Source organism: Colobus angolensis, unplaced genomic scaffold (genome assembly GCF_000951035.1).
Source record: "Colobus angolensis palliatus isolate OR3802 unplaced genomic scaffold, Cang.pa_1.0 Scaffold80, whole genome shotgun sequence".
NCBI lineage: Eukaryota > Metazoa > Chordata > Mammalia > Primates > Cercopithecidae > Colobus > Colobus angolensis.
The window spans coordinates 1268888-1280568 of NW_012121821.1; the positions used below are offsets into that span (position 1 = coordinate 1268888).

Here is an 11681-nt window from a genome sequence, read left to right on the forward strand (position 1 = left end):
AACCCTTTGAGCTTTGATAGTTTAGGTGTGATAGTCTAGTTGCTGCATGGCTGGTTTATAACATTAAAATAGTAAAGCGCTTTACTGTATGATGAGCCAGTTATAATTGCCTTTGTGTTGGTTCTTCATGAGGGAGCAGGAAGAAAAGAGGTGATCCTGGTTTTACTCCTCTCTATCCATTAATCTATAGGATCAGAATTTATTCCTATGATCATCCCAGGGATGTCACACTGTTGAAATAATAATAGCTGCAACAAAAGCCAATATTCATTGAGCGCTTGCGATGAACAGGAACTGTTCTAATTACTCTGGATGTATAAACTCACGTATTCTTCATCATCCTGTAAAGTACGCACTGTCATCTCCATTTTATAGATGTGAGAATTGAGGCACAGAGAAGTTCAGTTAATTGTCTAAAGTCACCCAATTGCTAAGTGGAATGGCCTGAATTTGAACCCAGGCATTCCTGGCTCTAGAGTCTGTGCTTTTAATAATGTGAATCTACTGATAATAAATGGCTAGTCTTTTTGAAGTTTAGGGGATATATGAATCAGAATGATAGAATTTTAACTTTGTCAGTTTTTGCTTATTATAATTCTGTATGTTTTGAGCATGCAGCTTGTTAAGGGAAAGGAAAGGCAATTGACATACATCATAAATGTCTGCAGTGCCTGCCATTATGTTAGGCAGTTTAAACACATAATCTCATTCAGTTCTCCCAATAACCTTGTGAAGTAGGTAGGGTTGTTCTCCCTGTCTTTTCCGTAAGAAAATTTCCCTAGGAAGGGTAATTAGCTAGTTCATAGTCACACAGCCAGTGAATAGCAGAACTGGGACTTAAATTTGGATCTTTCTGATTCTAATGCCTATAATCTTCCCCACAAACTTCCTGTTGGAAAAACCATACAAGCATATAGGTAATCTCCAGTTTATGTACACCTGAGTAACATGTGCCTTATATATGGTTATCTAGGACCTTTCCTTTCACCTGGCTTCTGCAACTTGGAATTTCTACCTTTCACTTCACCAAGGGTACTTTGGAATATGTAAATTGTAGACCATTAGCACACTATCACTAGCATCTCTTTATGTGTCCTTTCTCCTCTGCCCCTGCTGTTTTAGTTTCCTCCCTCATCACGCATGCCTGGCCCACTGTGGTATGTCCTCCTTGGTTTCCCCATGGTAACCCACATTTGCCGTGCCACCTCCAGGCAGACCTTGCCAAGGGCACAGCTGTTCCCTCACTCCCTACTTAAAGCCTTTTCATGACTCATGCTCTGTAGAGGCTCAGCTGCCAGGTGAGGCCTTTGCTCTCTGCTCTCAGTAGCTCTCTTCCCTCAGCTCTCACTGGCTTCCTCTGGTCCTGCAACCACCTCCCCCATGCTGGTCTCACTGGTCGTGTGGAGCTACTTGCAGTTCCCAGATAAGGCCTGCTGTCTCCTGCATCTGTGTCTTTGGAATGCTTATTCTTCCTTGTCAGCCTGAAAAACAATTTCATCTCAGCATTATTTCTCTTCCTTACCTCCCAGGGTAAACTTAAGCACCTTTCATTCATGCCCACAGGCTGCTCTACACTTTTATAGTAATACTTCAGCAGTTTATTCCATTCATTTCTTTACATGATTGTGGCAATGGGATTAGAACAACACTCCAGAACTATGGTTTTTCCGTAATCATATTATTTTGGATGGCTTTATAGAAATCCCCCAGCATTAGTATATACCAAAGTGTAGGTCTTCTGGTTGGTGGGAAACTAGAGAGTTATCCTACAATAAAAAGAGTGTTATCATATAAAATGGAAATACCTAGGCTGGGTGCTGTGGCTCATGCCTGTAATTCCAGCACTTTGAGAGGCCGAGGCAGGTGGATCACTTGAGGCCAGGAGTTTGAGACCAGCCTGGCCAACATGGTGAAGCCCCATCTCTACTAAAAATACAAAAAATCAGCAGGGCGTTGTGGTGGATGCCTGTAGTCTCAACTACTCGGGAGGCTGAGGCAGGAAGATTGATTGAACCCAACAGGTGGAGGTTGCAGTAGGCTAAGATCACACTACTGTGCTCCAGCCTGGGCAACAGAGGGAGACTTCGTCACAATAAATAAATAAATGAATAAATTGGAAATACCTGGTACTCTTTGCTTTGGGCTCTTCTGTTTTCCCCTTTCTAGAAGAAAGATTGAAGTCCAACCTGGCTCACAGGTAGCCAAGTGAGTGTCAGATTCTTTATTTACATGTAGAACTGAATGCAAGAAAAGGTGTAATCTCCAGCTAGCAGCAGCACGCTGAGAAGAACTCAGAAAATTCTGCCTGTGAAAACTCCCCATGGACTGATGAAATATGCAGATGCAGTTCTTGTAATTTTCATCTTTTATTCCTACTGTGGTTTGGTTTTAAATCTATTATATTAATGATATCACTGTTTGCAGATTAAGACCAATAGACTCTCTCAAAGGAGATAATTGTTCTTTAGTACCCAATTTCATGGTTATGATTTCTAACCAGTGGTGGGAATTCTGATGTGTAGATTGTGTCCCATGGAAACAATAAAGATGCCACAGCTGGGATTGTGAGGCTGGGGGAGCCAAGTAGGAATGACAGAAGTTATCCAAAACGAGTACCTTAAAGTTGCTTTTAGTATTTTTAAATGTTTCACCCACAGTGGGCTTTAAGAATATCAGGATTTTGATATTCATTGATTGATAACTTGAGTTATTTGATGGCAAAAGGCCACTGCCCCCTCCCCCCCCTTTTTTCGAGACAGGGTCTCACTCTGTCATCCAGGCTGGGTTGCAGTGGTGCTATCATGGCTCACTGCAGCCTTGGCCTCCCAGGCTCAGGTGATCCTCCTGCTTTAGCCTTCTGAGTAGCTGGGACCACAGGTGTGTACCACGATACCCAGCTGATTTTTAAAATTATTTGGAGAGATGGGGTCTTGCTGCATTGAGGCTCCTGGCCTCAAGCAATCCTCCTGCCTCAGCCTCCCAAAGTGCTGGGATTATAGGCATGAGCCACCATGCCCAGCCCAACATATCTTATACTGTAGCATGCACTGTTACACAGCATGGATGCCCTAAACAAGTTCTATTTTCTGTCCTTTCTTTATCTAGGCAGATAGAATGTTGTGAAACAGCAGATGAATTCTACAGCACCATGGGGCGCCTTACCCAGGAGATGCTAGAGAATGATCTTCTGCAAAGCCATGAACTCATGCAGGTGAGTGGGCAACATGGAGCAGCTTGGCTCAGGGAACCCCAGGTGCGGTGGGAACAACCAGTGCCAGAGCAGCAGTCTTGAGAAATGTGCTTGGTTAGCTGTCAGACTTAGTTTCTTAAATTGACCAAGAGTCTGTTTATAATTTGATAAGAATCTATGTCGTAAAAGGAAATAAGAAATGAATGATGGATATTCGTTGTATCTTTCCTTCAGACTGTGTTGCTTAGAAATCATTAGCAGCAATATAAACTGGAAAAATACACTGGAAAAACAAAATCACCAAGTGCTTATTCTGAATTTTATTCTTAGCCTTTCTTTCCTTTTTTGAGACTGGCTCATTCTGGCACCCCGGCTGGAGTGCAGTGGCACAATTGTTGCTCACTGTAGCCTCTGTCTCCTGGGCTTAAGCGATCCTCCCATCTCAGTCGCTTGAGTAACTGGGACTATGGGCTTATGCAGCCATACAGCTAATTTTTTATTTTTATTTTTGTATAGATGGAGTCTTGCTATGTTGCCTAGGCTAGTCGGGAACTCCTAGACTCAAGTGATCCTCCCATCGCGGCCTTCCTAAGTGCTGGGATTACAGGCATGAACCACTGTGCCCAGCCTACTTAGATTTGTGGGGGGAAACAGTTACTGTGGGGAAGAAATTATTGAGGATGAAAAAGATTATTCTCATCAGCATTTTGATTCATTTGTTTTGCCCACATTTTCCACTCAGGTAATTATATATTAATCATAAATTTTAAAGTGAGAGACTTGAAGGGTTTGGTTTTTTTTTGTTTTTGTTTTTGTTTTTGTTTTTGAGACGGAGTCTCGCTCTGTCACCCAGGCTGGAGTGCAGTGGCCGGATCTCAGCTCACTGCAAGCTCCGCCCCCCGGGTTTACGCCATTCTCCCGCCTCAGCCTCCCAAGTAGCTGGGACTACAGGCGCCCGCCACCTCGCCCGGCTAGTTTTTTGTATTTTTTAGTAGAGACGGGGTTTCACCGTATTAGCCAGGATGGTCTCGATCTCCTGACCTCATGATCCGCCTGTCTCGGCCTCCCAAAGTGCTGGGATTACGGGCTTGAGCCACCGCGCCCGGCCAGGTTTGGTTATTTTTTTATGGCATGTTACTGTACCTCAATATCATATTCATCAAGTCTTTGAAATTGACAGCAAGTATAGAAAAAATAGCTGACTTATTAACACTCACTCTTCCATTAGATTCTTTTTTTAATTTTTGTGGGCACATAGTAGGTGCATATATTTATGGGGTACATGAGACACTTTGATATAGGCATGCAATGCATAATAATCATATCATGGTAAATGGGGTATTCATCTCCCCAAGTGTTTATCCTTTGTGTTAGAAACAATCCAATTATACTTTTAAAGTTATTTCTAAATGTGCAATTAAATTACTATTGACTCTAGTCATCCTGTTGTGCTATCAAATACTAGGTCTTATTCATTGTTTCTAACTACTTTTTGTACCCACTATCTCTACTTCCCTATCAACTACTCTTCCCAGCCTCTGGAAACCATCCTGCTACCGTCTATCTCCATCAGTTCAATTGTTTTAATTTTCAGCTCCCACAAATAAGTGAGAACATTCAAAGTTTGTCTTTCCGTGCCTGGGTTATTTCATTTAACATAATGACCTCCATTTCCATCCACAAATAAACTCCCACAAATAAGTGAGGACATTCAAAGTTTGTCTTTCAGTGCCTGGCTTATTTCACTTAACATAATGATCTCCATTTCCATCCATGTTGTTGCAAATGACAGAATCTCATTCTTTTTATTATGGCTGAATAGTACTCCATATTGTATATATACCACATTTTCTTTATCCATTCATTGGTTGATGGACACTTAGGTTGCTTCCAAACCTTGGCTATTGTGAACAGTGCTGCGAGAAACATGGAAGTGCAGATACCGTTTTGATATACTGATTTCCTTTCTTTTGGGCGTGTACCCAGCAGGGAATTTTTGGATCATATGGTAGCTCCAATTTTAGTTTTTTTTTGAGGAACCTCCGACCTGTTCTCCACAGCGATTGTAATAATTTACATTCCCACCAACAGTGTACAAGGGTTCCCTTTTCTCCACATCCTTGCCAACATTTGTTACTGCCTGTCTTGATTAAAAGCATTTTAACTGGGGTGAGATAATATTTCATTGTCATTCTGATTTGCATTTTTCTGATGATCAGTGATTTTGAGCATCTTTTCTTTGTTGTTGTCGAGTTTTTTTTTTTGGAGGCAGAGTGTCACTGTGTGCCCAGGTTGGAGTACAGTGGCACCATCTCAGCTCACAGAATCGCGGTTCAATAATCACTCCTGGGAGCTGGGTGAGGTGGCTCACGCCTATAATCCCAGCACTTTGGGAGGCTGAGGCTGGCAGATCACGAGGTCAGGAGATCTAGAACAGCCTGACTAACACAGTGAAACCCCATCTCTACTAAAAGTACAAAAAATTAGCAGGGCGTGGTTCCGGGCGCCTGTAGTTCCAGCTACTCGGGAGGCTGAGGCAGGAGAATGGCGTGAACCCGGGAGGCGGAGCTTGCAGTGAGCCGAGATGGCACCACTGCACTCCAGCCTGGGCAACACAGCGAGACTCCATCTCAAGAAAAAATCGCTCCTGGGTTCAAGCGATTCTCGTGCCTCAGCCTCCCGAGTAGCTGGAACTACAGGTGTTCGCCACCACGCCAGGCTAATTTTTGTGTTTTTAGTAGAGATGGGGTTTCACCATGTTGGCCAGACTGGTCTCAAACTCCTGACATCAAGTGATCCTCCCGCCAAGCTTGGCCACCCAAAATGCTGGGATTATAGGCATGAGCCATGGCGCCTGGCCTTGAGCACCTTTTCATAAGCCTGTTTGTCATTTGTATATCTTCTTTTGAGAAATGGCTATTCAGATCTTTTGCTCATTTTTAATCAAATTATAAGATTGTAAGAGTTATTTGAACTCCTTGTATATTCTGGTTATTAATCCCTTTTCAGATGAGTAGTTTACAAATATTTTCTTCCACTCTCTGAGCTGTCTCTTCATGTTGTTGACTGTTTTCTTTGCTGTGCAGGAGCTTTTTAACTTGATATGATCCCATTTGTCCATTTTGCTTGGGTGTTTGTGCTCATGGGGTATTACTCAAGAAATTTTTGCCCACTACAAAGTTTTGGAGAGTTTTTCCAATGTTTTATTGTATTAGTTTCAAGTTTGAGGTCTTAGATTTGAGTTTTTAATCCATTTTGATTTGATTTTTGTATATGGCAAGAGATGGGGTCTAGTTTTGTTCTTCTATATATGGATATCTCGTTTTCCTGGCACTATTTATTGAAGAGATTGTCTCTTCCCCAATGTGTATTCTTGGCACCTTTGCCGATAATGAGTTCACTGTAGGTATGTGGATTTGTTTCTGGGTTCTCTGTTCTGTTCCATAGGTCTGTGTGTCTGTTTTTATGCCAGTACCATGCTGTCTGGGTTACTATAATAGTAGTATAATTTGAAGTCAGATAACATGATTCCTTCAGTTTTGTTCTTTTTGCTCAGAATAGCTTTGACTATTCTGGGTCTTTTGTGGTTCCATATAAATTTTAGGATCACTTTTCTGTTTCTGTAAAGAATATCATTGGTGTTTTGATAGAGATTTTATCAAATCTGTAGATTGCCTTAGGTAGTATGAACATTTTAGCAATACTGATTCTTGCAATCCATGAACGTGTTGTATCTTCACATTTTTTTGTGTCCTCTTTGATTTCTTTCATTAGTGTTTTATGGTTGTCATTGTAGCGCTCTTTCATTTCTTTGGTTAACTTAATTCCTAGGTAGTTAATTTTGTTTGTTGCTAATATAAATGGGATTTTAAAATTTCTTTTTCAGATTGTTCGCTGTTTACATATAGAGATACTACTGATTTTTCTTTACTGGGAGACTTTTTAGTATGGCTTCAATCTTGTTACTTGTTATTGGTATGTTCAGGTTTTGGATTCCTTCATTGTTCAATCTTGGTAGGTTGTATGTCTAGGAATTTATCCATTTTCTCTAGATTTTCTGATTTATTGGTATACAGTTGCTCATAGCAGTCACTGATGATCCTTTGATTTTCTGTAGTATCAGTTGTAATGTCTCCTTTTTCATTTCTGAGTTTGTTTATTTGGATCTTCTGTCTTTTTTTCTTAGTCTGGCTACAGGTGTGTCAATTTTATTTATCTTTTCAAAAAAACCAACTTTTCATTCTTTAATATTTTATATTGTTTTTTCATTCAGTTTTATTTATTTCTGCTTTGATCTTTATTGTTTCTTCTACTAATTTTGGGTTTGGTTTGCTCTTGTTTTTCTAGTGCTTTAATATATATCATTACATTATTTATTTGATGTTTTTCTTCTTTTTTGATGTAGACATTTATAACTATAAATTTCCCTCTTTGTACTGCTTTCACTGTGACCCCATAGGTTTTAGTATGTTGTATTTTCATTATTATTTGTTTCCAAAACATTTTCAGTTTCCTTTTTGGTTTCTTCATTGACCCACTGGTCACCCAATAGCATACTGTTAAATTTTTATGTGTTTGTATAGTTTGCAAAATTCCTCTTGTTATTGATTTGTAGTTTTACTCCATTGTGGTCAGAGAAGATCCTTGATGTTATTTCAATTTTTTGAATATTTTAAGACTTGTTTTGTGACCTAACATATGATCTATTCTTGAGAATGATCCATGTGCTGAAGAGAAACATGTGTATTCTACAGGTGTTGGATGAAATGTTCTGTAAACATCTACTAGGTTCATTTGTTCTATAGTACAGATTAAGTTTGATGATTTTTTTGTTGTTGTTGATTTTCTGTCTGGGTGATCTGTCCAATGCTGAAAATAGGGTGTTGAAATCTCTAGCCATTACTATGCTTGGGTCTATCTCTGTCTTTAGCTCTAACAATATTTGCTTTATTATCTGGGTCCTCCAGTGTTGGGTGCATATATATTTGTAATCATTATATCCTCTTGCTGAATTGACCGCCTTTATCATTACATAATGACCTTCTTCGTCTCTTCTTATTTTTTGTTTTGAAATCTATTTTTTTTCTGATAGAAGTATAGCTACCCCTGCTCCTTTTTTGCTTTCCATTGGCATGGAATAACTCTTTCCATCCCTTCATTTTCAGTCTATGTGTATCTTTTTTTTTCTTTATTATACTTTAAGTTCTGGGATACATGTGCAGAATGTGCAGGTTTGTTACATAGGTATATACGTGCCATGATGGTTTGTTGCCCCCATCAACCTCTCATCGACATTAGGTATTTCTCTTAATACTATCCCTCCCCTAGCCCCATACCCCTTGATAGGCCCCAGTAGGTGATGTTCCCCTCCCTGTGTCCATGTGTTCTCATTGTTCAGCTCCCACTTTTAAGTGAGAACCTGTGGGGTGTGGTTTTCTGTTCCTGTGTTAGTTTGCTGAGAATGATGGTTTCCAGCTTCATCCATGTCCCTGCAAAGGACATGAGCTCATCCTTTTTTTTTTATGGCTGCATAGTATTTCAGGGTGTATATGTGCCACATTTTCTTTATCAAGTCTGTCATTGATGGACATTTGGGTTGGTTCCAAGTCTTTGCTCTTGTGAATAGTGCTGCAGTAAACATATGTGTGCATGTGTCTTTATGGTAGAATGATTTATAATCCTTTGGGTATATACCCAGTAATGGGATTGCTGGGTCAAATTGTATTTCTAGTTCTAGATCTTTGAGGAATCGCCACACTGTCTTCCCACAATGGTTGAACTAATTTACACTCCCACCAACAATGTAAAAGCGTTCCTATTTCTCCACATCCTCTCCAGTATCTGTTGTTTCCTGACTTTTTAATGATTGCCATTCTAACTGGTGTGAGATGGTATCTCACTGTGGTTTTGATTTGCATTTCTCTAATGACCAGTGATAATGAGCTTTCTTTCATATGTTTGTTGGCTGCATAAATGTCTTCTTTTGAGAAGTGTCTGTTCATATCCTTTGTCTACTTTTTGATGGTGTTGTTTGTGTTTTTCTTGTAAAATTTTTAAAATTCCTTGTAGATTCTGGATATTAGCCCTTTGTCAGATGGAAAAAAGTTTTCTCCTATTCTGTAGGTTGCCTGTTCACTCTAATGATAGGTTCTTTTGCTGTGCAGAAGTTCTTTAGTTTAATTAGATCCCATTTGTCTATTTTGGCTTTTGTGGCCATGGCTTTTGGTGTTTTAGTCATGAAGTCTTTGCCCATGTCTATGTCATGAATGGTATCACCTAGGTTTTCTTCTAGGGTTTTTATGGTTTTAGGTCTTATGTTTAAGTCTTTAATCCATCTTGAGTTAATTTTTGTGTAAGGTATAAGGAAGGAATCCAGTTTCAGTTTTCTGCATATGACTAGCCAGTTTCCCCAACACCATTTATAGATAGGGAATCCTTTCCTCATTGCTTGTTTGTGTCAGGTTTGTCAAAGATCAGATGGTTGTAGATGTATAGCATTATTTCTGAGGCCTCTGCTCTGTTCCATTGGTTTATATATTTGTTTTGGTACCAATACCATGCTGTTTTGGTTACTGTGGCCTTATAGTATAGTTTGAAGTTAGGTAGTGTGATGTCTCAAGCTTGTTCTTTTTTTTTGGGATTGTCTTGGCTATATAGGCTCTTTTTTGGTTCCATATGAAATTTAAAGTAGTTTTTCCTAATTCTGTGAAGAAAGTCAATGGTAACTTGATGGGGGATAGCACTGAATCTATAAATTACTTTGGGCAGTATGGCCATTTTCACGATATTGATTCTTCCTATCCATGAGCATGGAGTGTTTTTACATTTGTTTATGTCCTGTCTTATTTCTTTGAGCAGTGATTTGTAGTTCTCCTTGAAGAGGTCCTTCACATCCCTTGTAAGTTGTATTCTCTTTGTAGCAATTGTGAATGGAAGTTTGCTCATGATTTGACTCTCTGTTTGTCTATTATTGGTGTATAGAAATGCTTGTGATTTTTGCACATTGATTTTGTATCTTGACACTTTGTTGAAGTTGCTTGTCAGCTTAAGGAGATTTTGGGCTGAGATGATGGGGTTTTCTAAATATGCAATCATGTCATCTGCAAACAGAGACAATTTGACTTCCTCTCTTCCAACTTGAATACCCTTATTTCTTTCTCCTGTCTGATTGCCCTGGCCAGAACTTCCAATACTATGTTTAATAGGAGTGGTGAGAGAGGGCATCCTTATCTTGTGCCAGTTTTCAAAGGGAATGCTGCTCCCAGCTTTTGCCCATTCAGTGTGATATTGGCTGTGGGTTTGTCATAAATAGCTACTATTATTTTGAGATATGTTCCATCAATACTAGTTTATTGAGTATTTTTAGCATGAAGGGTGTTGAATTTTATCGAAGGCCTTTTCTGCATCTGTTGAGATAATCATGTGGTTTTTGTCATTGGTTCTGTTTATGTGATGGATTACGTTTATTGATTTGTGTATGTTGAACCAGCCTTGCATCCCAGGGATGAAACCAACTTGATCGTGGTGGGTAAGCTTTTTGATGTGCTGCTGGATTTGGTTTGCCAGTATTTTATTGAGGATTTTTGCATTGATGTTTATCAGGGATATTGGCCTGAAATTTTTTTTTTTCTTGTGTCTCTGCCAGGTTTTGGTATGAGGATGATACTGGCCTTATAAAATGAGTTAGGGAGGAGTCCCTCTTTTTCTATTATTTGGAATAGTTTCAGAAGGAATGGTACCAGCTCCTCTTTGTACCTCTGGTAGAATTCAGCTGTTAATCCGTCTGGTCCTGGACTTTTTTTGGTTGGTAGGCTATTACTGCCTCAATTTTGGAACTTGTTATTGGTCTATTCAGGGATTTGACATCTTCCTGGTTTATACTTAGGAGGGTGTATGTGTCTAGGAATTTATCCATTTCTTCTAGATTTTCTAGTTTATTTGCATAGAGGTGTTTATAATATTCCCTGATGGTTGTTTGTATTTCTGTGGGATCAGTGGTGATACCCCCTTTATCATTTTTTATTGTGTCTATTTGATTCTTCTCTCTTTTCTTCCTTATTAATCTGGCTAGCAGTCTGTCTATTTTGTTAATCTTTTCAAAAAACCACCTCCTGGTTTCATTGATTTTTTTGAAGGGTTTTTCATGTCTCTGTCTCCTTCAGTTCCACTCTGATCCTCATTTTATGAGGCCAGCATCATCCTCATACCAAAACCTGGCAGAGACACAACAAAAAAAGAAAATTTCCGGCCAGTGTCCCATTTGCTTGGTAAATCTTCCTCCATCCCTTTATTTTGAGCCTATATGACTCTTTGCATGTGAGATGGGTCTTCTGAATACAGCACAGCAATGGGTCTTGACTCTTTATCCAGTTTGTCAGTCTGTGTCTTTTAATTGGGGCATTTAGCCCATTTACTTTTTTTTTTTTTGAGATGGAGTCTCACTGTATCGCCCAGTCTGGAGTGCAGTGGCATAATTTTGGCTCACTGCAAC

The 11681-nt window shown here is 39.5% G+C and overlaps 1 protein-coding gene across 3 annotated transcripts in view; it reads left to right on the forward strand.

Annotated features, from left to right (window-relative positions):
• TBC1D30 (TBC1 domain family, member 30) overlaps positions 1–11681 on the forward strand; it is a 100073-nt gene that overhangs the window by 62986 nt on the left and 25406 nt on the right. For all 3 annotated transcript variants that reach the window (XM_011929233.1, XM_011929234.1, XM_011929236.1), the window contains one exon: positions 3106–3211. In XM_011929233.1, coding sequence (XP_011784623.1) covers positions 3106–3211 — 106 coding nt within the window. The remainder of the gene's footprint in view (positions 1–3105; positions 3212–11681) is intronic.